Raw genomic sequence first — 26,575 nt, 5'->3', positions numbered from 1 at the left:
GTTTTATGTGGGAATACACAAGTTCTGTTGTTTGCATTTAAATCATGTTCGCTAAAAACTTAAAACACTTCTGATATCACATAAATAAACTGCTCACAACTTATCCACAAACCAAGCTTCTCCACCCACAGACTCTTTGACGGGGACAGATCCCCAATAGCACCACTGTCACATCTGGACCTGAAACAGTAGCCATCATTTAACTGTAACCTGCACACAGAGACGAATCATTAAGCCACAAACTGACTTCTGAAATGTCACACAGCTAAAAATATCTCAGGATTTGCTGACATTTTGCTAATTTTAGACACCGACAAAGTGTAGTGAAGCTAATGATTTTAGCTTTTACAAATCTGCGTAGTCTGAAATCTTGATTTTTGTTTTCAGGTTTAAAAATATTAAAAATATAAGAGAAAATAAATCATTTTATTCAGATTTAGCCAACTAAGATTTATCCTGGCAGAGAAAGCCCCATCCTTACACCACAGCAGATTGCTCTCGGTGGGTGATGTTGACACCATGCCTCAAACCACATGATTCACTGTCCCTTACTGTCGTTCTCTCCTTTTCTCACACAGGCAACAAAGCGTACTTCAGCAATGCTAGTGTTTGAAAATAATTTCCCATGCAGTGAAGTTATTTGTTGATGTTCTTTCTTTTTTTTTTTAATCAACTAGCTTAAATGCCAGGTCGTGACATTTCAATTTGTGAAACATTTACAGTGTCTTTGTTGGAAAAACTTTGAAAAGAGTGAATGTCAAAGTTGTAACACCTTGAAATGGGGCGTATTTTTGTTCTGATAAAACAAATGCAGTCGAGTCAGCTCAAATACTGAATAATCACAAACTGCATGCTTTGATTAAAAACAAGCACGTGTATAAATTACAGGTCAAAAGGTGCTTCAGATAGAGTAACTTGCAAAGATTCATTTGGTGCGTGTGTGTGTGAGCGTGTATTCATATCTTTGTGGGGACACAAATTTGAAGTTTACTATACTTGTGGGGCCCAACAGCCCTTATGGGGACCAAAATCCTGGTTCACACAAGTTTGAAGGCATTTTTGAGACTCAAAATGTGGTTTTAGTGACAGAGTTACAGTTTGGTTATGGTTAGGTTTAGGGTCACGGTCAGGGTTAGGCATTCATTTTCATGGTTAGGGTTTGGGTAAAAGGCTAGGGAACGCGTTATGTCAATTAGACGTCCCCACAAGATATGAATACCCAACATGTGTGTGTGTGTGTTTCATTATCTCCATTGAGTGAATAACATTTGTGATCTGTAGTGATGTTGTTTTCTCCCTGCGGCACTCGGCCCTTTCAACATGACTGCGTCATGGCGAGTTGGCTGTCACATTTTTCTGGAATGATCTCCATTATATAAGAACTGAAATAAGAGGAATAGCTATGCCAAACTGACATACTGCTAAACACACGTGGAGTTGCTGTCGCACACACTCACGTTTTCAAATGCTCCAGTCGGTCGCCTTACATTGTGGTCAGCACCATACTGGTGGACAAGTCGGTTACCAGCATGTCAAAAAATTATTATTTTACTTTGTTTTGAGATTAATGTTAATAGAAATATTTAAACTAGTTAGCTTAGCGGTCACGGTTTATTTTATAATAAAATGGTTGCGCTATAATATTTATTTTACAGAGCGTGGATGTGGAGGTGATGTCACCCAGTGCTTGTGGTGTTCAAACATTTGTGTTTTGGCTGCCACGATGTAGTTCTCCCGAGTATGACACTCGACTCGACTTATTTTGTAATCCTGGCTGTAAAATTAAAAAATCATTGTCATATTTTAGGATCCATCTGAATTTTCTCTACAGCTCTAGATGACGTCACCTTATATGGATGAAACCTGGAGCGCTAATTTATCAGTGATAACCTGTTAGCTTGGGTGGCAGACTGCATAATAAACGTTGACTAATTAGTGCTAAGCAGCACAGAAAGAAAACACAAGAAAACTGAAGCACAAACTTTGTAAAAGTGATTGTTTAAACACTGCACATCGCTGTGACGCCTGTCAGGATGAGTCTGAAGGTTTTCACTTTATTTTTTGTCATTTTGTCAAAAACCTCTATGTGCTCTGACTGAGGAAGCAGCAAAGCAGCGTTGGTTATGCAGGTGAAGCATGTAGATCGCTAACCAGAAGCTCCATGTCCAGTTCGTGTGTTTGTGTTACCATTTCTGGAGGGCTCATCAGAAATTAAATGTGCTGTACTGCAAAGGCTGTAACAACATTCTTTCATTTTCTGCTGTTAGCCACTCGCACACTGCACTGACTGTTTTAACTATTCCTGTGAGGACACTGGTTCCTCAGATGCAGGAAGTTTGTTTTGTGTTTGTTCATGTAGTCAGCAACAGAACGTTTGGCCTGCTTTGCTAGTAGATATTTTAGAGTTTGGTGAAGCAGCTTTAGTAATGAAATAACGGTGGACTGTGATCTGATGTCTGCATCTGGATTTAGTTGAGGCAGCTGGTTCCACTGGTGCGTCAATCTGTTACATAGTGATGCAGATACATAACAAAGGAAACCTCAGCAACCAACACATTTTCTGTGATTAAGAATAACTGTGTTTGGCACTGATGTCGCCTTTGTAAAGGTACGAAGGCGACATCGACGCTGTACGACGCTGACCGTGAGGGAAAAACCTAAAAAGCGTCTTTGAAGATTTCATCAGAGCTGAATGGCATTTATCACTTTGACTGGAGAACACAGCGCTTCTTTTGACATTGCAACCTTGCTTGTGTAACGCATCAAGCTGTTCAGCCATTCTGCCATAGCAAGGTTTCTTCAAGCCTGTGAAGTTTGCTGATAAAATTAGCACAGCAAATTAGCAATGATGAGTCACTCATTATCATCCTGGTGTATGTTGGCAGGAGGTGGGTTGTTGTGGGCTGCTACGCCTGTGCAGGTCTTCTATTTACAGGAAAGCAAATGCTCCAAACAATATATGTGGGAAAAAATCAATTTGTTTTCATGATAAGCAGAAGGTTTGCGGTCATAATTATTTTCACAGCTTTCAACATCTAGATTTGCTGCCTACAGCTGACTAAAGCCCGTTGCGCTGTTCTGGTTTGCCCGTGGTGTTTTGCCGAGAGGAGTGTCATTCTGGAGGTGGTGTTCCATGAAAGTTTTGGCAGGATTTCAAACAAGAGCGCTACTCGAAGTAAGCTCCCTGAAATGGAGATAAATGCAGTAGAATAGCTATTTAGTTACTCAGAGCAGCTCTGCTTATTTTGGGGGCTAATCTTTAATTGAAACTACCTCCTGCAGTTTGTTTGTGACACTCTGCACTTGGAGTGCTGCACATTAGGGAAACAATTCAGAGGTTTTAAGAGAGCTGACGCTGTTTTACCTGGAATCCAGCAGGTTTTAAAAGAGAGCTTAAAATATGCCTGGTAATGTGTTGTTGAACGAGAATGTTATTAATGCGAATCTTTGACGAAAATAAGGCATTGCAGAACATTTTACTCCCTCGCTTCCTTTCGCAGCGACGTGTTTGCCCATTCGTCCATTTCCCTCCTTTTTCCTGCTTATATTCAGTAAAAACGTATGACCTCTGTAGCTCATTTTAAAACCTACACTCAGATGTGCTGCTGATGTTGTGGTGTTGTCAAATGCCGGTCCATTTGTGCCCGCTCAGTCAATATATGAAAAATTGATGCGATAGAAAGAAAAATGTCTGCCTCTTGAATGTTGCATGTCATAAAATCACAGAAATTTGCTGGCATGTTTAAGTGCTCCTCTAAGCAGTCAGATGACATTATGTATCGTTGGCTGATTTGACGTCGCTCCAGTGGTGGGAACAACTTCTCCTCCCTCCCCTAAACAATCTTCTGCTGGTGTGTTTTTTGCCTGCTACACTGGAGTGAGCATCATTGCCCTAGTGCAGGGGTAGGCAATCTCAGTCCACGAGGGCCGGTGTCCCTGCAGGTTTTAGAGCTCACCTTGGGTCAACACACCTGAATCACATGATTAGTTCGTTACCAGGCCTCTGGAGAACTGCAGGACATGTCGAGGAGCTAATTTAGCCATTTAAATCAGCTGTGTTGGTTCGAGGACACATCTAAAACCTGCAGGGACACCGGCCCTCGTGGACTGAGATTGCCCACCCCTGCCCTAGTGTCTCCTTGAGTAAGTAAGTAAGTAAGTAAGTAAAATTTTATTTATATAGCACATTTCTAGATAGAGATCACAAAGTGCTTTACAAGATATAACAGATTAAAAAGACAAAATACAAACAAAGTTAGCAAAAGGCAGTTTTAAAAAGATGTGTTTTTAGCTGTTTTTTAAAAGTAATCAATGAATCAGCGGATCGTAAGTCCTGAGGAAGGGAATTCCACAGTCTGGCGGCCACAGTAGCAAAAGCTCTGTCACCCCTAGTTTTCAGTCTCGTATACTGAATGACAAGTAGGCCCTGACTACTCGACCTCAGAGACCTACTAGGGGCATAGGGCTGTAAAAGTTCAATGATATATGGTGGTGCTTGTTGTTGAAGAGCCTTGAAAGTTAAAACCAAAATCTTAAACTGGACTCTAAATTCAACAGGAAGCCAATGTAACTGCATGAGCAACGGTGTTATATGTGAAAATTTAGAAGCTTTCGTCAAAAGTCTTGCTGCAGCATTCTGAACGATCTGCAGACGCTCCAAAGAACCTTTATTTGAGTGTAGTGGAATGGCTGGACAGCGGTTGAAGTCACTCTGAACAGACCTGAGCGGCGGTATTACGGCCCGGGAACACCGGCGTCAGCGCTGGGTGCTATCAGAGGCCCAGGGTGAGCTCCAACAGGACCGAAAATAACCAAAAACAGCCCATGACCTCATTGTCTGTTCATGTCAAAAATGTTGCTGCCAATTGTTTGCCTCTGCTTGCTTCAGCCGCCGCCAACCTTTTAGATGCCGGTTTGTCCCATTATGTCACTTCCTTTCAGCTCTGTTACATCCTGCTTTCTCTCATTCTGCTATAATAACAAGCATCAACCGTACAGCGTCTTTCTCCGGCGTGTGATGAATGCGCGCCTGATCTGGGGGCATTTATGCAACAAACCGCACCTTATTCAGGTTTACTTGTTTTCCTGCCTCTATAGTTGTGTCATCATCGCAGCGTGGCTGTAACCAAGTTCATGTTAGGACACTAGTTATATAAACTCTGCCCGGGGCATTTTACCACACCAGCGCCAGCCTGTTACAGGCCCTACACAGTACACGGAGTGCAACCTCTGCATCAGTTTTCATTCAGAATTTGGGATTAAGAGTGAAAGTAAAAAGCACCAAGACAAAAGAAAGCGTGCGAAACAAGGCTTTCTTTTTTGTCCTCAGTAAAGTTGAATCTCTGCAGCCCACTGAATGTGACCTGGAAGGTCAGGGCTAGCTAAAAACGAACCGCACACGTGTGAGTGCGGGTGTATCGGTTGAAAAGGAACACTGTGTCATTGAAGTCCACTCAAGTTCAATGATGGCAAATCTACCCATAATGCTTTGTAATACACCAGAGAGAGAGTCTCTCTGGGCTGCAAATTACCTCTCACATCTGCTGCTGCTCTGTTCCACGAGTAGCCCGAAATAACACACACACACACACACACACACACACACACACACACACACGCACACAAACACGCACATGAGCACCAAATTCCAAGAGAGCGGCGATTTGAATTGATTATGCTGTCATAAGTGATGTGATGATGTGCTTAAACAGAGGTGATTGAGGAAGTTGCTTTAATTGATTGTTCTGTCAATCCGGCGAATATGGCTCGCATGCAAATTCTCATGTAGAATTATTGCAGATTGTGGGCACAGCGAAGACAGACAGATTGTTTCATGAATACTCAGTATCGTCTTCCTGTTCAGAAGCATCTATTGTAGCAACTTGATGCCTTCTTTCAAACGAGTCAGGCTAATACCGCGGTCCGCGCAGGGCAGTGGCTCAAATGTCAACAACGCAGAGGTGAAATATCGAAATATCGTGACATGCCAGACCAGATCTGCAAAGCAGACCAGAGAGGAGACGGAAAACAAAAAGTGAGCCGAGGTGAGTCCAGCAGACATTTTCCTTTGAAGTTCTAATTTGTTGTTTTCCTGCCGGCAGTGAAGCATCCATGCCTGACAGGAGAATTTGAAGCAAATGGGGCGGATCTCCAGAGCCACACTTCAGACGGGGAAATTTCTCCATTGCAAATTTAATGGAGTTTTCGAGGCGGATATTTGGAGACGGTTTCAGTGAGAGTTGCGGGAGTTTTTTGCAAACGGGGTTACCAGCAACCTGGTGGATATTAAGAGGAGATAAATTGTTAATCGTGTCTAGTAACCAAAGCGGTCACAAGACGAGATAAGGGATCAGCTGTTACTCAGTAGCTGATAGTACAAGTTAATTCATGGATCACATTCATAATGTTTTATTCATGAAATAGTAAAGAAGAACTCACCAAGCTGCAGTATCTGGATGCAGCAGTGTTTATTTTTATCTTTCAGCCATACAGAACCAAACACAACAGTAATATTTAAGAGACCTTCTCTAGTTTCCCACAGAGCAAAGATTTCATGAGAAAATGAATATTTTCTTTTACACGTCACATAGCACAATGACTGCAAGGTGAAATATAAAGATGTAAATATTGCAGGTAAATCAAAAGAAATAAATTGAACACGTTTCTCAAGACTAGAAAACAAAAAACTGTGCATAAAGTTTATTTATTTATAATAATTTATTACTTATTCTCAGACTAGTAGGTGTTCTTGATACACTTATTCAAAAGAAAATTGTGGTAGATATTATTTTGTGATGTTATTTTGTTAGAAAAAGATTGTAGCCCATAGATAGGATGCTTCTATAAGGTGGATGAATGCTAAAAACAGGTCATTTTAGCCCATTGCTAGGTGGTTTCTAGGCAACAGGGTAACGTCATAACATCTGATGTGGGTCAGAACCTCTAGCGGCTGAAGATGTATGTCTGTGCCAAGTTTGGTTGCTCAACTCCTGACGGTGTAGAAGGAGTTTGCAGTCAAAGAAACAAACACACAGAACACAGATTTCTAATGTTATAGGGGCTGATTTTTGTTTCAATAGAAACACTTTTTTTTTAGGTCTTCAGCCGGAGTTTATTGTAATAAATGATTTAGGTCATCATTTGAAGTTTTCTTTTGGTACCTGTTCAGTTGCAGCTTTCAGGTTCCATTTCATTCATATTTCAACAAAGAAAATGCACTCGAGGTATAGATGGCAGTGAACTGCTTTTCGCTGGCTTGACCTTTCTCTCTCTGCATCCATAAAACACTACATTTTACATTTGCATTTGCTTCTAGCACCATTTTCTCTCTGCCTCCCTGTCTCCTCTCTCACTATCACAGTCTCTGGTTTACCTTCGGTGACCAAATGAGCAAATGACTTTGAAACCATGCTTGGTCAGCATTTTGGCATCCCATTAAGTCATTAGTCCTTCAGCCCACTGTAGAGCTGTCCACCAAAACAGATGAGAAGGACTTACACCTGAGGCTGTTTCTTTTTGAAGCTTCAGAAGCGTAGCATGCTTAATAAAATGCCAAAATGACTATAAATGCTTATCCCTGTTGCCTGTATCAACAAGGTTAAAAATAAAAAAAATCAATTACAAAGATATGTGGATTATAAAACTCCTGTTTACCAGCAGTTTTCTATCTTGTGTGTGTGTGTTTAAAGAGTACCCATTAGCGATGCAGCACTGACTGGAGTCTTTTGGTCCTTCCATCAGAGGGATGTTGGCTGGCAAACTAAAATAGTAACCCTTATGTAACCGTGGCCTTTACCCGGTGAAAGGAGATGTCAGCGGCAGTTCTGCAGCATAATGGCTTCATAACTTTCTCAGAGTGCAACTACTAAGCAAAAACAAAAAAGGCATTATAATGAGAGAAAAATAGCTGTTTTTGTACTTACAGATATGTGCATGTCTGTCCTGCAGAAGTGCAGAAACTGTGCTACATTTTATTCAAAGAACAGATTTTAATTTTAATTATTTTGGATTGTTTGATGAAACAATGGCACTGTGCAGACTAGGGCTGCCACAAACGATTATTTTGATAGTCGACTAGTCACCGATTATTTTTGCGATTAGTCGACTAATCAGATCATCATCCATTGAACGTAAAAGTACAGCTTATTGCACCAGCAGCATCTGCTCTTATATAACTATCATTAGCTTACAGCTTTAAGTGTTTAAGATCTGTGCTAACTAAAAATAAAGACAAGATGATAGTTAATTGAATTCTAATTAAATGTGCAGATTGTTTCGGTGGAGTTTAATAAACTCAGCCGATTTACTCAGGAACAAATAAAATACTGAAAAAAGCCAAACAATAACATTTTTAAGTTATCTAAGTGACTTGTATATGTTTAACCTGAGTAGGGCGGTGGGTTTGAAAACGATCTGCCGGGAGTCCGGTGCTCTCATGGCCCCCGGCTAGCTATCGAGCTAGTGGGTAACAGACATCTCTGAAAACGTCGGAGCGCTTTTGAAAATATGCGGTGTCTTGATAAACTGAGCAGATATTTGAGGTTTACACAGCTACATTCTCGCCTGAAAATATGTTAAACGTTTATTTTGTGACCCAGAAAGAATAATAAGAGTAATATTAAAACTAACTAGCTGCCGCCATTGTTGACAACTGCGCTGGGCCGCGCTATGAATTCTGGGACACAGTTTCTTCTTCTTCGGGGTTTAACGGCAGCTGGCATCCTTGTACATGCAGTGCTGCCATCTTCTGTTTCAGTCCGTTATTACACTCTTAAATCCTGCTACTTATTCCTGCTTTTGTGATCTTACAAAGCTTCAAATGACGCGTCGACTATTAAATCAGTCGTCGACGATTTTGATAGTCGACGTAATCGTGACTAGTCGACTAATCGTGGCAGCCCTAGTGCAGACACAGTATGTTCCGGCAGTTCTTTGTTTGACTGCCTTTAACCTCTGAAAGAAACTGTACTCTCTTAGGATTTTGCAGATTGCTTTTAAAAAAAGAAATCTCAATTTTTGGAATTACCATGGCTACTGGCAACCACATAGCCTCCGCTGGGGCCTCAGCATTCGCCCATTTAGGGCCTTACAGCACTAGAAGTGTGCACTGACGCCCTGTTTGAACTGTCATTCATCAGGCTGACAGTGGAAGACTTTCATAAAGAGAAAAAAACAATGAGTGGAAACCAAGGAAGTCGGGGTTGGGGGCTGAGGGCATGCCTGGCAGAGTGATAGAGGGACATCTGCTGTGCCTCACTTGCCCTCTGTGGTTTCTGGCCTGTCATATTGACCAACAGCAACGCTACAGGGGACTTCTTTACATTCATAGTAGTGCTGTTGCTTTTCTGCTCTTCTGTGACTAATTGTTGATTTTTTCTTACACAGAAAGGTAAAGTTAATGAATTCCTCTATTTTGTAATTTTGTTTCTTTGTTCTGCTTCAGAGATGCATGCAGTAGTTGTAGACTTAACAGAACCGACCGAGAAGCATGTCAGAAATTGCAATTCAGGGAGGAAAACTTCTTCTTTTTTCTTCGAGTTGACCACCCAGCTCAAACTGTCTTGTTAGATTTGCTTCACTCGATTTATTCCTCTGACTATAAAATGCTGGTGTGCAGTTTCTTACCCTTTCTAGGAAAAGCTGCTACCAGTCAGAGCATCTATGCAGAAAAATAAACCCTTATGCAATCTCCATCCCTGTGTACCAATATTTCCCTAAGGTAACTTGACAAAGATTAATCTGTGATTGTGAAATCCGAGTGTCCATTCAATAAAGTTTACAGATAAACACGTATCCCGTTGCAGGATGAAGCCTCTGAAGGAAGCTTTTAACTTGTTTCCTGTGGAAACTCAGTGTTATTGTTGCATCTTAAGTGTGTGCCGTCCTCCAGGAAAAAGGTCTCACCGATCAAGTCTGCCCACTGACAGTTCTCATTTCACCAGGTGAAAACCCCAACCTACTTTACTACATACACAGATTTTATAATGCCATTCTGTGCAATGTAAGACTCACTCACACACACACACACACACACACACACGCAGATGTGAACACAACATGCCGTGGCCTACTTTTTGAGCACCTCTGTTGTAATCCTATCCACGACCAGTGAATAGAAGCGGTGTGGGAAAGCCTTAACTACCATTGTACAGCAGGAGGGCTGAAAGAAAAGGAGGTTGGAGAGGCTCTGCGGGATGGATTTAGTCGCCATCTTGGAAGTGGTTAATTAGCTTGTACTCCGCATTCCTATCCAGTGAGATTAAGCTGTGTCAGCGTATCATGCAAGTGTAGGCAAACATACACAAACAAGCATTTACGCATTCCCCGATAATTACAGTCAGACCGATTCTCAAGCATTTTGTCCTGAAGTGGGCTCGCACGGACGTGAAGGTCTGCCTCTCACTTCTTCAGTTCCAGAGATGGTAATGAGGGATCAGGTGGCAGCGCTGGATACTTGCTCTGAGCGGTGGCAATGCAGATGTTACCTGGTGGCTCTGCACTTCCCTCTGTGAACCAGCTGTGATGGCCAGCTGCCCACTTCGCCAAGGCCTTGGCAACTCCCCAGATGTCTGACCCAGATAGACACTCCAAGAGAGGAGAAGAACACACACACAGGCGCTCTCTATGATACACGAACACACACTCATTTGTACACCTGCGTAGGAGCCCATCGCACAGAGATGCGTGCGCAGTCCCACCAGAGCAGGCGATGAAGGATAGTTGGAGTTTTTATGGCTTATTTTTGGGGCTGTTCTCAAACTTTCCTGATGCAGCAATGTTTCCCCGTGTCTTAAAAAGTTCCTCTGCGAGGCAGTAGCTTGTAGTTTAACGAGTTCAAATCTTGCAACAGTTTGCACGTCGGATAAAAATAATAGAGTAACTGTCAGCAAGTATTTTTCTTCATTTCCCACGATGGTATCCAGTGCATACGCAAAAGGAGAGCAAAGATCCCGCAAAAAGCAGCATGTTTAGGAAGAAAAAGAACTGTATGCACAGATCCTGGAAATGTTAAGCTCAGAATATTAAGCTGAGTCAATACAGAATGTCACAGAGTCATTTATCAGTATTAATACGTCAGCTCTTTGACTGATTGTGTGTCAGTTTGTTTGAGCCCTAAAAATAACAACTTTCCCACATGACTGCTCTCTTTTGCTTGTACAAGTAGTGATTGTTGTTCGTGTTCTCTGGTTCACCCTCTGACGGTTGGAGGCTGGAGGTCATTGTTTTTCTGTAACCGTATTGGCACCCTGAAGCTAAACTAGCTTTAATCGCCTACATTTATCAAAACTTTAAAGCTTCGTTTGACAGCGTTGTGTTTGTAACAAAACAGTTTCCCAAGTACTGCTCTTCAGAAAAGTGAAGGCAACACTTCAACAACTTTTACTTTGATTTTTGGGGTGATTTTGTGTTCAGCCTTCATTAGCTTGGCGATTCTGGATTCCTCTGCTGAGAACAACATGGTGTAAAACTAGTCTTGAACCGTAATATTTCATTATTCAAGATGTGTTGTATGATTTAATCGCTGCCCCTTTTGAGCAGTATATATTTTATAACTGCTTTTAGCATTTTGTTTCATTCCCTTGCTGCTAACCGTCGGTGCTGGTCTGTTTCCTTGAGCTGCTCTTTGGTGTCTTTCATCCTGTGATTAGAGAAACTTTGACTCCATCAACTAAGTTACTTATCGCCATAAGATTCTGTGCATATATATTATTTTATGCACAGTATTTTTTATTTTCCCGCACTACCACATATGTAATTTAATTCTTTATTTAAAACAATATTGTCTTTATGGAGCCGAAGCTGGCACTGTTGTTCAGTGCTGCTCGTTGATGCAACAAACCTTTAGTAAGACTTTAGTTTGAAGAGATTTTTTATTCACTTTTTTGTGTGAATACTTGAAATGTTGTTACAAGTTTCCATTGTTCCAGCCATGAAAACAAATCAAAGCTACTTTAATTAACCACGAGGGGTGTAAGATCAGAAAATCACAAAATACTAAATACTGCAGATAACAAAAGAGCCGTCGAGGCTTTTCATCTGTGTGCTGACTAAAAATTCCTTGAAAACTGTGGGTGACCGTGCCTGCCCACCTTGGCTCTTCTTTGTGTAATTGTAGGTGTTTTTCTGCAGGGATGTGTGTGTGCATGTGTGAGTGTGAGTGCAGTCATTATTCTCAATGTCACACTGCATTGCGGTGCAGTAAAAACACTTTGAGTGAGTGAGTACGCGAGCGTGTGTTATATAGTCGGCCCGAGAGCTTCGGTGCTGGCTGATGTGACGGTCTTACTGGAATTCAGATTAGGTTGACAATTACACATCCTTTTTTCTGTGACCTCCAGTTTTTTTTCCTATAAGACAGGAAAGGGAAGTTTATGTTGTCGACATGGCACGCAGCAGGGTAGAGAGATAAATAGGCTGAGAGAGCGAACTTGCTCGTCATAGGAGAAAATGCTGATGGAGGAGGAGAAGGAGGACGATTCGAGTGAGGAAAAAAGTTCACCGAAGAAAGAAAGCAGACGAGATGTTCTGTTGGAGATTGTGAGAAACAAACTTGTGTGTTTATGTGTGTGAGGGGGCAGAAAGTGTGCGTGGATAGTCTCCGGTGCACTGCTTATCATCACATCAATTTACAGCTAAAGCATCCTTGAGCATCGGTTACAGGATCCACTGCTCATCGTCAGTAGTTTGAGCTACGCTGCCCAATAATTTGCGTTGACATCTCGTGACTAAAGTAGGCGTGAAGTTCACGCAGGGGTATCGCAGCTGTGGCTTCCACGACGCTGTGATCTGACCTATCTACAATATTCCCAAAACACAGTCATAAGCAGCTTACCTGCATCTGGAGCTCAAACACATAACTTGCTATTTTTGTGTGTGTGTGTGTGTGTGTGTTTCTGTTGCACGGTGCAAATCTTTGAGGACTTCCCTGAGATTGTTGTCATATTGTTGCCTGCAGCAGCTCAGCTGAGCCAGAGCTGACACGAGAAACGACATGACAACTGTGGAACCAAATCAAAATAGCTCGGCTTTATTGGTATTCGGTCGGGCACCTTGTTTAAGCCAAATCAGACTGGAGGAGCGTGGGCGTCGGAGGAGACGTGATGCATTTTGTCACAGGTTCTGATGTGTGTGTAATGACATCTGCCTCGGTGTATATTTGTTTTGAAATATATATATATAGTTTGCACCCTAGAAAATGGAGCACGGCACCTAATAAACAGTCATCTCAGCCTGCCCTTTGAAAGCCGCCTTCGTGGCTTGCAGTCTGCTGCCCTTCTCCCACTCTGGTTGCTTTTGCCCTTCAGGTATATATCTTGCCAGAAGGGCAAACACAGAGCCACCCATTGTTCTCCCCGTTCTAACGTCGACCGCACACACAAACACACGCGTGCAACTGCTGGTCGAGCTCCAGACGAAAAGCCCAAAGCCACAAGCAGTGGAGCGGATGTGTCCCAGGCAAAGAGATTGGATGCCTGGGTAAGCAGTGGACCACACCCGGTAGTGGGAGCTGATGGTAGGCTTGGGAACTAGAGGAAACTCCCATAGGAAGAATAAAGTCATTCCTATTTACGGGCCTTCTTATTTAGAGAAGAACCAGACTCCCGTTTCATGAGCTGAGCAGTAAAATATAGGAGCTGATAAAATGATTTTTTTTAAATCCAGTGAGTATTTAGAGTTTTGGAAGCTGCTTGAAGTCAGAAGATTATTTTAGCTATCTGGTTTGTTTATAGAGAATTCACGAGCTGTTGTGTGGTACTTGGTAGATGTGTGTGTTCCTTTATGTGTATTCCCTCACATTAGGCTCTAATTTTAGCGAAGGCAGCCACCTTCTCATTTGGCTTCTCCTTCTCGCTCATCTCTGCTCTCATCTTGCCAGTATTTTTGTCTCTCACTAACAGCACAGTGTTTTCACTCAAGCTTGGTGCTATCTAGCTGATGCTGGTGAGGTTTGCAGCGGCGTGTCGTGTTTTTACCTGAATTTGAATTTTTCCCATACAATACATGCAGTTTTTTTGTCACTGTGACTCGCGCTGTTGGCGAAGGTGAAGAGGCCGTTTGGCTCCTCTGATGCACATGGAGCTACCAGCTGCTTTGTCATCTGCTTCAGTGGAGGCTCATCAGAAGGGCACAACAAACATGAAAGTTCAGGGAGTCCCCTGCAGACTTGACATCCATTTTCTTGGATCTGACAAGCGCTTCATCAAGTCGCTGTAAACATGTAGGCAGTTTTGTACAGTAACATGTCCGATATTGTAAATGTGCTGGATTTCGTGAAGCCTCGGGATAGACACCCTATCGATGGTGGGATGTGATCCTCAAATGAATAAAATGGATGTTTATGTGAAACGTCTGTACAGTGTTGTGTTAAATCGCACAATTTAAGACTGTTTAATTTATTTGGATTTGACTCTGTTGCTTGGACGTAGCTTCTGTTTCTCAAAAGTCAAGCCAGCATGGAAGTGCCTTAAACCTGCATTTGATCTTAAGAGCACCAGATGTCGATCGCTGCGGTTGCAAAAAGGCCTCTGGTCCCCTCTGGTCTCTGACATGAACACTGTGAACATCTGCCTGATGAGTTTATGGGCTCGGTCACTCGTTTTTAGTCACATTGAATTAAAAAACGTAAACTTTATTTGTAAAAAAAACATCGGTTATCAAAGCGTAAGCCAATGAGCAAGCTTTCATCTGTTTTCTTTTTACTTCAAGATAGTGACGTGAAAAACGCTCAAAGTTTCAGAAACCAGTGATGGACACACAGGCTTCGGTCCAACCATAAATCATCTAATTTATGTGTTGAGGTTCTTATTTCCTTAAGAGGAACATAAGGAAATATGTGCAGTCTAACAGTGGCGGCACAGATGGGAATTTAAGTGTTTATGTTTAAATCAATATTTTAGCAGTTTATTCTTCATTAGCTGTGGATTATTATGGGTTGTCCCTCTGCTGTTGTTGTTATTTTTGTTTGTTTTTTATTGTTTGTTTTGCTGAGAACTGCGTTCAGGTTTAACAAGCAAAGAGCTGCCACCATGACTGGGACTCCTAAATTAATTAACCACCCCTGGCCAGCATTCATCTTCTGGTTATTAAAATGTAGAGCGCAGGAGCATTCCCCGTATTCACACGGTGGAAGAAGTGGTGGAAACAAAAGGCAACATCCTGCTATTGTTTTGGAAGGACCAAAAGCTGAATTCGGGGTGCACGGGTGGGTTCGTGCAGATTAAGTACCTGTTCAGCATGAGATGTGGTGTTAATGACTCTGCAGGACTCCGGTGCATTTTTGCAGTTATAAACTGTGGTAGAGATTACAGTAAGAACAGTAAAATGACAACAAAACACATGATGTGTTATATATTTCAAGTATACTTTATTTTTACCTAAATTGTATTTATATAGTGTCAAATTGCAAGGTGAAGACACTACAGCAATGCAGAGAAAACCCCAACAACCCTCTAGTGAGTACTTGGTGACAGTGGGAAGGAAAAACTCCTTTTTAACAGGAAGAAACCTCCAGCAGAACCAGACTCAGGGAGGGGCGGGGCCATCAGTCATGACCGGCTGGGGGTGAGGGGAGGAAGACATGCTGTGGAAACAAGTCACAGTAAAAACTGTTATGATTACAGCAGCTGTACTGTAAGCTTTATTATGCTGCCAGTACTGTAGTTTTACATAGAACCTGGTCACAGTGTAGGAGTATCGAGTGTAAACTCAGTTATATGATCCATCACAGCCTTCTCATGCTAGCAGCTGTTTGATGGACTGCTCAGTCTCTGTGGTGACCAAAATACATCACATTGTAATATTAATATGAATTCTAGTCCTTGAAATTTATCTTTTTTTCATGTAAAAAAAAGCTGATAAACAATAACAAGCCATGCTTGAAGACCCACCCTGCCAAATATACACGTATAGCACTTTATCTTCTTGCATTGTGAATTCTGGCTGAGTGTTTACAGGCCTGGCATGTGCTCTCCTGAGGCGTCTTCTGTTGAGCATCACAGAATCCTCCCCCTAGAACAGCGCTCACAACATCGATCTGAATACAGAGGAAAGGAACTCAGAGCTGTGCAACATTTTTGGAGTCACACTGATTTAAAAAAGAAAACTAAACTAAAAAAACAAGTTTTGCAGAGTTTTCACCAAAAAATGTTAAAAATGTTCCCACATAAGTTCACTGCATTTAGCATGTGGGCAGGCTGCTGGCTTCGTGTCTGTGCGACTTTTTTAAAGTGCTGGCAGTCGCCCTGCGCATGTGTCATTTGTGTTGTCTTAGTCAGCACCTTCTGCTCCAGCTTGTGCTTTTTAAACTCAAGTTGTTGTTCTTCTTCTTCCACGCACCGACACCTGGGACAGGTGCTGGTGTAAGAGAGGCGGCCTCATTGATTAAGAGATTTGAGTTTCCTTTATGTGCAAGCAGAAACCGTGAGGTGATTTTACACCCAGCATGCTCATCAAAGCAAAGATAAAAGAAAGAAAATCAATGATTCCCTCTGTACATGTTCCCTGTGTACATACAGCATCATAATAACATTCATGTCACAGTGCTGCCCTCTGCTGGGCAAATAAGAAAAGCAAAAACATTTCCAGGCTGTCATCGTGGAGAAAACTGCACATGGTGATCCAGCTTTTATCTCCCATGAATTTTTTACAGGCAGGCGCGCAATCAATCTCAATACGACACACGCATTCAATTAAATGCATTAATTAAAATGTGTGTGTGTGTGTGTGTGTGTGTGTGTGTGTAGTAGCAAGAAAAGGTAGGTCAGCAGGAGGGGTAGCTGCTTAATGGCTTATCAGGACCCTGGCTAGACTGTGTGTGTGTGTGTGTGTGTGTGTGTGTGTGTGTGTGTGTGTGTGTGTGTGTGTGTGTGTGGCCAGCGGTTACTGAGCCATTGACCTAATTTTTGGCTGAAGACTGAGAGTTGAGGTTTACAGTCACGCACTCCTCATATCACACGCGGTCGACTGATTTTCTGTTTCTCTTTCATAAACCTTTTTCCCCCACGCTGAACCTCTCAGACTTAATTATTGTCCCCGTCAAGCCTATTGAACCGCCCGTGTTATTCTCCATGCACCTTCTGCCCCCGACTCTATTGATCAAAGGGCTCCAGTAAGAGGACGTCCTCTGAAACCCCCCACCCCCACCTCGTCAGTCTACTACAAATCTCTCACACACCATCTCTCCTTCTCTCTCTCCTTCTTACCAAACTGTTCACAAGATGAGGTTTAGGGAGTGTTACTTTTAGGAGCGTGACTTCCTCACAAGGCAATGAAGCTGCGCTCCTTCTGCCTGGACATTTTTCATCTGACTTCACTTTCAGGTATTCAAGCGCCGCAGAACACGCTTTAATCTCTGCGTTAGGTTTTCACTTGGTTCTCCACACTGACGTAAGATGACTGCTTCAGTGCAAAAAGATAAAAAACATTGGCAAACTTTAGGTTTTCAGACAGAGAGTGAAGAAAAAAAACAAGCACAGCTTTTCTAGATAACTCATCAGCATCTGAGGGCCGCACTCGGAGGTTTGTGTTTTCTGTTTTTCTCCGGATGTTGATCAGTCGGGTAGCTCATTGGTTTCCTTTTGCTTTGAACTAGCTTGTTAGCTCGATGGCTTTTGGTTTGGTTCCAGGTTTTAATGAGGCATGCTGATGAATGCCAATGAGCGTACAGTGTAAATGTAGTGTGTTGACATACCATTTGACCGCTTTTTGAGATGTCCATCTTAGTGGGTGTTCGGTTATATTGCACTGCACAGTGTAGATCTTTTTCAGCATCATTGTTGTGACTAATTATGGAATAATTAAATTAATAATAGGACAAGTTGGCTAGTTAGTAAAGCAGCTAGACTCATACTGAACTCTACATCCCTGGAACTGTCTCTTACGTTTAGATGAACAGCTTCAGAATGACTTGGGGAAAACACAAAACGTAAAAAAAGGTTCCCATTGAGTTTATTTTTAGAGCTTTGTGCTTTGTAGTGTTCTGTGAGTGCACGCATGAACCAACAGATGGGTTCACCACAGTAGCCTGGATTTTGTCCCTGTAAAACTGTTTAAGAGGTTGTTTTTGTCAATGATCGTGTTTCTCCGTCAAACCACAGCGAAGGCCACCAGGAGTTCGGCTGTTATTTGAGTTTGGAATGCCTTTAAATTCAACCGCAAAGTACTGGCTGCCTAACCACAGCCTCTTTCCCCTTGTCCATTCAGTATGTGCTCCAAATGCCAAGAAATAGAGAGAGAGAGCGGAGGTTGAAGTCTCTGCTGTGGAACAACATGTGCCTCTGCGGAGCGTGCACGCAGTCTCTTCTGGCCTGTCTGCAGCTCTTTGCACAGTCGCTGTAAACAGAAAACACTGAAGGAAGCGGACTGACTGGTCTCCCGTTCAAAAAAACAAAGCAAACAGAAAACAGTCACGTAGCCGGCCTGTCGTGGTGAAACTTGGCCAGCTGGAGTTATGCTTGGCTTGTACACAGAAGCATGAATGAAATTGCGTCTGGAGTATATTTACGTTCACCGTTTTTCTTGTGCAGGCCTCTTTGCCCCACATTTCTGCTTTGTTGTTTGTTAGCATGTCATTACCTGCCTTTCATCCATCCACTCATGTATCCATCCAGCCATTCATCCATCCATTCGTCCATCCATCCATCCATCTACTCCTTTGTCCATCCATCCATTCATCCATCCACTCATCCATCCATCCATCTGCTCATTGTTCCATTCATTCACCCATCCATCTACTCATTCATTCATCCATCTATCCATCCATCTACTCATCCACCCATCCATATTATTAACCCTTTTTTTGTACCTGGGGTCATGGAGAGGCGAGCTGCCTTCCTGCTATGACACAGCAAACCACTGCTGGCCAAAAGTGATAAATCAGTTTTAAGCTTTTATATTGAGCCGTGACACAAGAGTCTCACCTGCTGTAATCAGCCTCCCATGTTAAAAGAGCTTACTTTGGGATTACATTTTCATTTTATGTTTTATACGGGCGGGTTTCTCTTGTCTCCTCACCTTTTCTCTCTCCCTCTGGCCTCCTTTGCTTTATGTACTCACTCACTGGGTTTTCTCTGTATCGATTGTTTTTTCCATTCACCCTCCTTCACCTGTTACGTGTATATTTCTCTCCATTTTTTGTTTAGTCATTTTTAGTTTGGTGGACATCATAGAGCAATAATATACCAAAGCTAAAGCTTAATTGCGATGTCTTTTTTTAATCCTTGTCTGTGATGACCCAGCACTCATAGAGCAGTGTAGGTCATGTAGCAGTGTTTCAGATGGAGCCTTTCAGTTGGCCTTTACTAGTAGCTGATATTAGCCATTCACAGATATATTGGATAGAGTGATGTCAGAGATTTGCTGGGTTTTGTTTGTTTGTTTGTTTGTTTGTTTGTTTGTTTGTTTGTTTTTTTGAACAGAACAAAAAAACCCTGAATTGTCTACAACGCTCTCAGAGCTTAGCCTCACACATCCAGTACCTTTTGGACTCTAATATCACATTGTACCTCCCATCATTACACATTACATATCGCATTATATCATTACATGTATGACATTACATTTTTTCTTATAATTTTTGCCTTACCGTTATATACTTTATATTAAACTGGACTCTTCATTAAGTGCACCTTCCTTGTACTGGCTCAGGCCCCCTTTTGCAGTCAGAACTGGATTCATTCTCTGTGTCATAGATTCAAAAAGGTCCTGGTCACATTCCTCAGATTTCTTTCCACATTGTCATGACAGTATCACACAGCTGCTGCAGATTTGTTGGCTGCACATCCACAATGTGGCTCTCTCATGCCACCATATATCAAAGGTGCTCTATTTGCCCAACATCTGGTGACTGTGGAGGACATTTGAATACAGTGAACTTGAGATGATTTGAGCTTTGTGACACGTGACATCCAGCTGGAAGCCTCCATGGGGGAGGGTTTTTTTTTTTATCTTGTTATAAAGGAATGAACATGGTCAGCAACAACACTCAGGTAGGCTGTGGCATGTAGATGATGTTTAGTTGATAATAAGAGGACCAGCAGCAGCAGCCTGAACTGTTGACACAAGGCAGGAGTGGTTTCCAGTGTGGTCTGCTGTAGGCCATCAGCCTCAAGGTTAAGAGATACTGTTCTGCATACTTGCTGTAATGAGTGGTTATTTTAGCTACAGTTGACTTCTTATCTGCTTGAAACAGTCAGGAGAAATATCTCCTCATCAGGACGTGTTGACAGTGTCTATGTACTGAAAAGTTGCTGGTGTGTAATTGGCTGATTAGATATTTGCATTAATAAGCACTTGTACGCATGCATACCAAAGAAAATAAAAGCTGTTAATAGAAAATATTAACATATTGAAGGGGTGAAAATGGGGTGATTGTTTATTAACGTTCCAGTTAATAAACAATCACACGAGGTAGTTATTAATTATTCAAAAAAACTGACAACAGCATCAAGAACACACATGCCGTTCCACATTTATCTGTAGGCATTAGCAGCCAATTTAATGGCTGACAGATTTAGCAGGTTGTCTGGAGCATTGACGTGATCAGGCTTTATTGTGCTTGGCTTATTTATCCCTTTATAATAGTGAATGAATAATGCTAACAGGATCTGCCTTATCTGATTACCCACTCAGACGTTTTCATGCAGTCAGTCTTTACATTTTTACATTGGCATGTGAGATCAGCGGGTTTAAGCTTTGTAGATTATTTGGTTTCACCAGTATGATTTTTCTCCTCCAGCCGTTTAAGAAACATATTAAAAAACCACGCAGCTGACCACTTACCGTTCCTGCAGTCTAAGATAAGTGATCTGTGTACCAATTACAGGGATCACATTTCCTTATAAGGGCGTAGTTTTTGCCAAATAAAATATCAGGAAGCCTTGAAACAGTCCAGCGACTGACAAAATTGTGTTTTTTAGCTAAATGAATGGGATCAGGCACCTAAGCCCATGTTCCATCCAAAGAGTGGCTCTAGGTAACCATCCAGGAATTCTTTGGAACAATGTGGGGAAAGATGAGCTGATGTGGAAACGGCTAATTTGAAAGAATGAGTCCAGCATGTGCATATTTCCTTGTTGTCTGCCACTAACTTGGTTGCACTGCGTCTCTAAAAGAGCTTTGGCAGACACTTCTTGGTCAGCGCTGTCGTTTAGTAAAGTGTTCTCTGTCTCTCCTGCAGATTTTACCGGTCACAGACTGCACGGCAGCCACAGGTAAGTGTTTTTGCCATTTCCCTTCCTTCCTTTCTTTGTCTGTCTCTATACTGAGTTTGTACCCAGGATAGAATTGTATTACATTTGTCAACAAAGCTAACATAACTTTGCGCTCCCATCATAAGTGTTGTTTGATTTTCTGTGGCTTAAAAAAGTGGTTTGGGCCCAGCAAAACTGCAATTACACGAGATGGCCACTAGAGGGAGGCAGAGTACTTCTTTCTAAGTTCTCACCCTCTCAAGTGGTGAGCTTGCTCGTTATTGGGGAATACAAAAAATATAAATCTTAAAGAAGGAGACAGGTGGGTATGATGACAAGTAACGGATGATTTTAATATTGCAGTTGTAACTTTTTTATATGAGCTTATTTTAATGTCATATGTTTGAGTGTGTTGTGTGTGTTTGAGTGTGTGAGAGAAACGTGAGAGGATGTACTGTGAGAGGATGTACTGGAGATGCATTGAGCCGACACTCTTACTTTCACTGCAGAGGGAATATAGTTAAACATAGACTCTTATTACACTCACACAGCACAGAAAGCTACGGTATGATGAACTGGTAAGCGGGTGGAGGAAGTCGGTGGATGACATTGGCGTCGCTTGTAGGATGTGTCAGTTACTTTGAGCTGGGATTACACAGGTAGAGAGTTTGCCTTTGGTCTGTGTGTTAATTCTTATCCATATGAAAACATGAGTCTCTCTCCTCAGCTTGTCCCCTCCTCCTCCACTCCATCGCCTCCCCTCTCTGACTACTGATAGGGCAGACATGGAGTCAACAGAGGAGAGAAGCAGCGAGGAGGAAAGGGAGGGAGGGATGGAGAGAGAGGGAGTTTGGATATGAGGGAAGGACTAAAGTAGAAACAAAGAAACGCTGCAGGTGTGTGGAGTTGAGCGTTCTTCATGTCAGTAGCTTGAAAACAGCGGTGCACGGCTTGTGAAGCGGACGAGGGCGAAGGTTGAAGGGCAGGTAGACCACGTGTGTGAGTTCAAGTTTAATTTGCTCCAGTTTTAACGAAGCGCTCAGCCAGAGTTAGGCAGCCGTTTAGTGGAATTTCTAGTAGTGTGCACCAAGTCATGGCCCTGCTCACCAACGGCGCACAGAGTCTGGGCTCCTATTACTGCCTGATCCGACGCAGGTTCAAGAGGAGGCGCAAGAAACGCTCCGAACGCAAAGGTAACCCACAGAGTGGAAGTTCCCAGACTGAGACTGATGCTGAGCTGGCTTATGTAGATCAGCAGGAAGAGAAACATTATTCACTTGATGTAATAAATCATTTACTCTCACTTTTCTGTCAAATTTTAAATTAGTAACATCACCAGAGTGCTGTGAAATCCCTTCTTCTTTCTCGGTTGCAAACAGTCAGTGTGCAGAATGTAGTTTTTCTTTGTTTCTGTTTCCGTGCATTTGTGTTTAATTTAAGCTTAAACTGTTTCTCCGGAGTTGAATTTTTAAAATCAAGCACGCCTTATTAACTCACCTGCTCCGACGAAACTCGATGCGTGATTAGATTTCAAATGTGTTTTTAGAGCAGTGACTGTTCCTCTCATTTTTGTGTTATGTCACAAACCAAACCTTTACATTTCTTTAAATATTTTTGCACTATATGCTTGCACAAAGTGTTAGTCAGCATGGAAGAAATTTCACACGTATACCTGAACAGTAAAACCAATCCTGCTCAATTCAAATCCTTCTTTTTATTGTTTTCAGTGTTTACCTTTTTATGAACATACAGGAGAGAGCAGCATTTATAGAGAGCGCATTAGAAATCGGTCTTCTGTTGTTGTATAATGTGACTGTCCTCTTGTTTATTATTTATTCTTTTTTTTCTTAGCGTAATCTGAATCTGAAATTGGAGTTTGTCCTCCCTGCGTAGTTCACCGAACGTTTCTGAGGAATTATTTAAATGCATTTGAAGCAGATAGGCGGCTTCTTCCCTGCCCTGTATCTCATCCTCCCCCGCTCCCTCTCTCTGGGTGAGACAGGTCCGCGTCTCTGTGTAATTGAAGTCGAGTGACGGGAGCCCCGGAGGCTCCGAAGCTTTTCTCCCCTGAGTTTGCTGCTCTGCTCTGGGGATTAGCCTAACAGCAAAGGTAGTAATTACTTAGGTGGCCACAGCTCACTGGCAGTATTAGCCGTGTCTCAGCCACTTGCTTTGACACCCACCGCCCTTCGCACCCCCGCCCTGCTCCCCTCACCGAGTCAAGTCCATTCATCCAGAGTAAATCCACCACTGCTGATGCTGCATTTTTAGCCTCCGATTTGCACACTCGGGCCCCGCTCGCGCACAGTGACTCCGTCCATCAGTATTACACAGGTCTGTTTCCCGCCTTTCGCTCTCCCTTATCACCACGGAAATGAAAGTGGCACTTTTTTACACCAGACTGAGGAAAGCGACGACTAAGCAGAACTTTGGGCCAGTGTTGCCCTGCTTGCTCTTAGTCAGCTCTAATGCCCTGAACTGGAAGTCTCCCGATAAGTTGCTTAGTTCTTGAGTTCCTCAGAGTGTCCCACGGGTTAGCGGCTAATGCTAGCCGAGATGAGCTTATAGGCTCACTGGCGACAATCATCTGACAGCGATTCAAGCAAACCTCACTGCTCGGTTTCCCCGACAGCGAGGGCCGAATCGTCGGAGCACCTCCATGAAGTGGAGCGTCCGTTTTAAGTAGATCATTGTCTTCCACACGAAGGCTTCCTTCTGTCAATGCAAGCACCGATTAGGGTCAGCCGCATGAGTGCGCACGTGTCTGTGACACTAACCCACACTGACACTCCAGCTCTGAAGGAAATATCACGTCTAAATCCCCAGTTTTGGTAAAAATGCATTTTTTTATTTGGAGAAAAAGTGTAACAGGAGACTGTCGTTAAACATTCATTTCAACAGCAAACACAGTTTAAAACGCGCCCCCACCACACCTACGTGCACTGACTCCTCAGCTGTCATTACACAGTTCGTGTCTACTTCTTGTGCGGCGGTTTTTTACACCCTCAAACCTTTTCACAGCAGACTTTTGGACTCGTCACAGAGGAACTTGATGGCGTTTGACCTTAACGCTGGCTCTGCGCCACTGTCAGTGTAAAGCATGTAAGTGTGACAGACGGCTGAAACTGTTGAATATAACTGAGCCAGTTTTGTTATTTATCTGTAACAAATGTAAAAAGAAATGCCCTGCTGAGGAGGTCTTATACAAGTCCTTTCAGTTTGTGACTGAGTGAGTGTAGGGATTTACATGAGCTCTCTGGACTCAGCCACATAATAAGATGGATAAACCTGTAATTTTCCCCCACAAGTGCAACAAAGCTCATTGAAGACTGAAGTAAAGTGTTTATCGTGCAAAGTCTGCACACACTGAGAAAAGTCTTTTTAGTCTAAATGACAGAAAACCCCTTCATGGTTGTCTATTGTTGCCTCTTAATGATCCTCCTGTAGCTCGGTTTCAAACGTACGTTCTGCTTCTGTCGCTCTAAAGGTTCGACTTGCATTCAGCACACGGTGCTATCTACTTTTTTTTTGTTGAGAAGAAAAGAAATTGAATTGAATTTGTGCTCTAATGACGCCCGGTGTCGTTTTCTACTGGAATTTGTAGACAGTATTGCATAAAACACAATAATATTACAATGTATAAGTAAGGTCTGCATCCAGTTTAAGTGCTTACATTTATTGTGTGACGTGAACGCTGGCTGCATTGGTGCATCTGCTGAAATATGTGCAGTTGCAGGTATGTAGCAGTGCCTAGTTGAGATTAAGCTCTCTAATAACTGCTTTGCTGTGGGGTCAGGAATAGTTTAGTCTGATTCTATAAACTGATTTAATGAAACCTTAAAATAATATGCAGAAATTTGTGTTTTCAGATCTTTATTGTTGACAACATCAACTAAGTGGGGAAGCTCTCTTTAAGCTAAAAAACATAGACAGTCGGTGCTCAGTATGTTAGCAGGCGTTCTTTATCTTCAGTCATTTTATTCTTATTTTTTATTTTCAATAAATGTGTCGATGCTGTCAGGAAACTTTACAGGTGTGAAGCTGAGATCAAATGAAGGCTCAGTTTGGATGTGTGATCAGACTATAGGTAATAAGTCAGTAATGAGCCCGGAGTGCTGGTGGGTGTGAATTACAGGCATTTCAGCTGATTCTGGTAATTCTGTAGCGAGAGGACTTTAATGAATGTTAACAGACACACCTGTGATTTTTTCCACAGTCGCAACTCAAAATGTCTGCGGTGGAAATAAATCTGCAGAACACATTTGTTCTTTATATCGTATTGATGTGATGTATTTCTTGGTTATTTTTCGCGGCAAGCAGCAGCTGGAGACGCACACCGTAGAGCTCATATTTACCTATAGCATTACTACTCACCATGTAAATGTCCCTTTGCTTTGTAAGTGAATACAGTGCACAGTGACTTTCAAAATGCTGAACTTAAGCATATCTTCCAAGTGATAAGTTCTTCAATGCATCTCTCATAAATGTGCCAAGCCATGACACTCGCAGACGATGCTTTCCAATGGGCCGTATATGAAATATGGAAAATGGGGAACAGAGGCCTTTTTCTGCCGTGCCAGCAAAATCTCCAAAATGAGCTTTTGCAACTTGAATAGGGGGGCAGAGGGGGGGTTCTGCACTGCCTGACGCCTGCTATCCATCGCAGTGGAAGAGACTTTGCCTGCAACGCCACTCGTTTCCTCTTAGATAACCTTACGTCCTCTGCACGAAGACATTCTTCTCCTGCTTTTTATACCGTCATTTACCGGCATCATCTCTTTATTTTCCCACTACTTGTTTTAAAATGAGTAACTCTCACTGCCATTTATAAAAGTCACTATCCAAATACTAAGCGTGCGTTCTTAATGATTTCCTTTTAGATTCATCTAAGCTGCGTGTGCACACAAAAGAATTGATTTACAACCTGCGAAAAACCTCCGACAAACTGATTAACATTTGACAACGGTGGCAGAGGAATTCAGATAGGAAACGCGGTCGCATCCATTTACCTAACAATAAAAAGAAACTGTTGATTATGAGCGGTGCCTCATTTAGCGCCACAAACACAGCAGCACTCTTGTCACGATAAGAAATGAGTTGTGTCTGCCTGTCTCAGTGTAATTAGCTTTGATTAGCATGCTACTAATGACTGTAACGGCATGACATTGTAGTGCGCCTGCACAAGACGCCGAGGTGTGTTTAACAGGCGCAGAGACACTTCACAGCCCCAGAGATGCATGCACGGATTTGCGTCGGCTCCCTTCATCACCTCCCAGAAAAACTCCATTCGTATAGATTCAGCTTCGCCTTTCATTTAAATGATATGGATAGTGAAATGTTGCTTTTGCAGCTGGTTATTCTGCTGCTTCCATGTCATAGGTGTAGAG

At 42.4% G+C, this 26,575-nt stretch overlaps 1 protein-coding gene across 3 annotated transcripts in view; it reads left to right on the top strand.

Annotated features, from left to right (window-relative positions):
- Positions 1 to 26,575, top strand: part of adarb1b (adenosine deaminase RNA specific B1b) — a 129,188-nt gene that overhangs the window by 59,645 nt on the left and 42,968 nt on the right. For 2 of the 3 annotated variants that reach the window (XM_085434704.1, XM_085434706.1), the window contains exon 3: positions 21,176 to 21,209. Coding sequence is in view for 1 of the 3 variants with exons in the window: in XM_085434703.1 (XP_085290829.1) it covers positions 22,282 to 22,381 (100 nt within the window). In the remaining 2 variants the exon portion in view is untranslated. Of the gene's footprint in view, positions 1 to 21,175; positions 21,210 to 22,042; positions 22,382 to 26,575 lie in introns of those variants that run through there. The other variant, XM_085434703.1, reaches the window with a different exon arrangement.

This window comes from Copadichromis virginalis, linkage group LG16 (genome assembly GCF_057382275.1).
Source record: "Copadichromis virginalis isolate Kocher_CV1m ecotype Utaka linkage group LG16, C_Virginalis_male_GT1.1, whole genome shotgun sequence".
In the NCBI taxonomy this organism is placed as follows: Eukaryota; Metazoa; Chordata; class Actinopteri; order Cichliformes; family Cichlidae; genus Copadichromis; species Copadichromis virginalis.
Note: the sequence above shows the minus strand (reverse complement) of the source record. Positions and strands in the feature narration are given on the sequence as shown.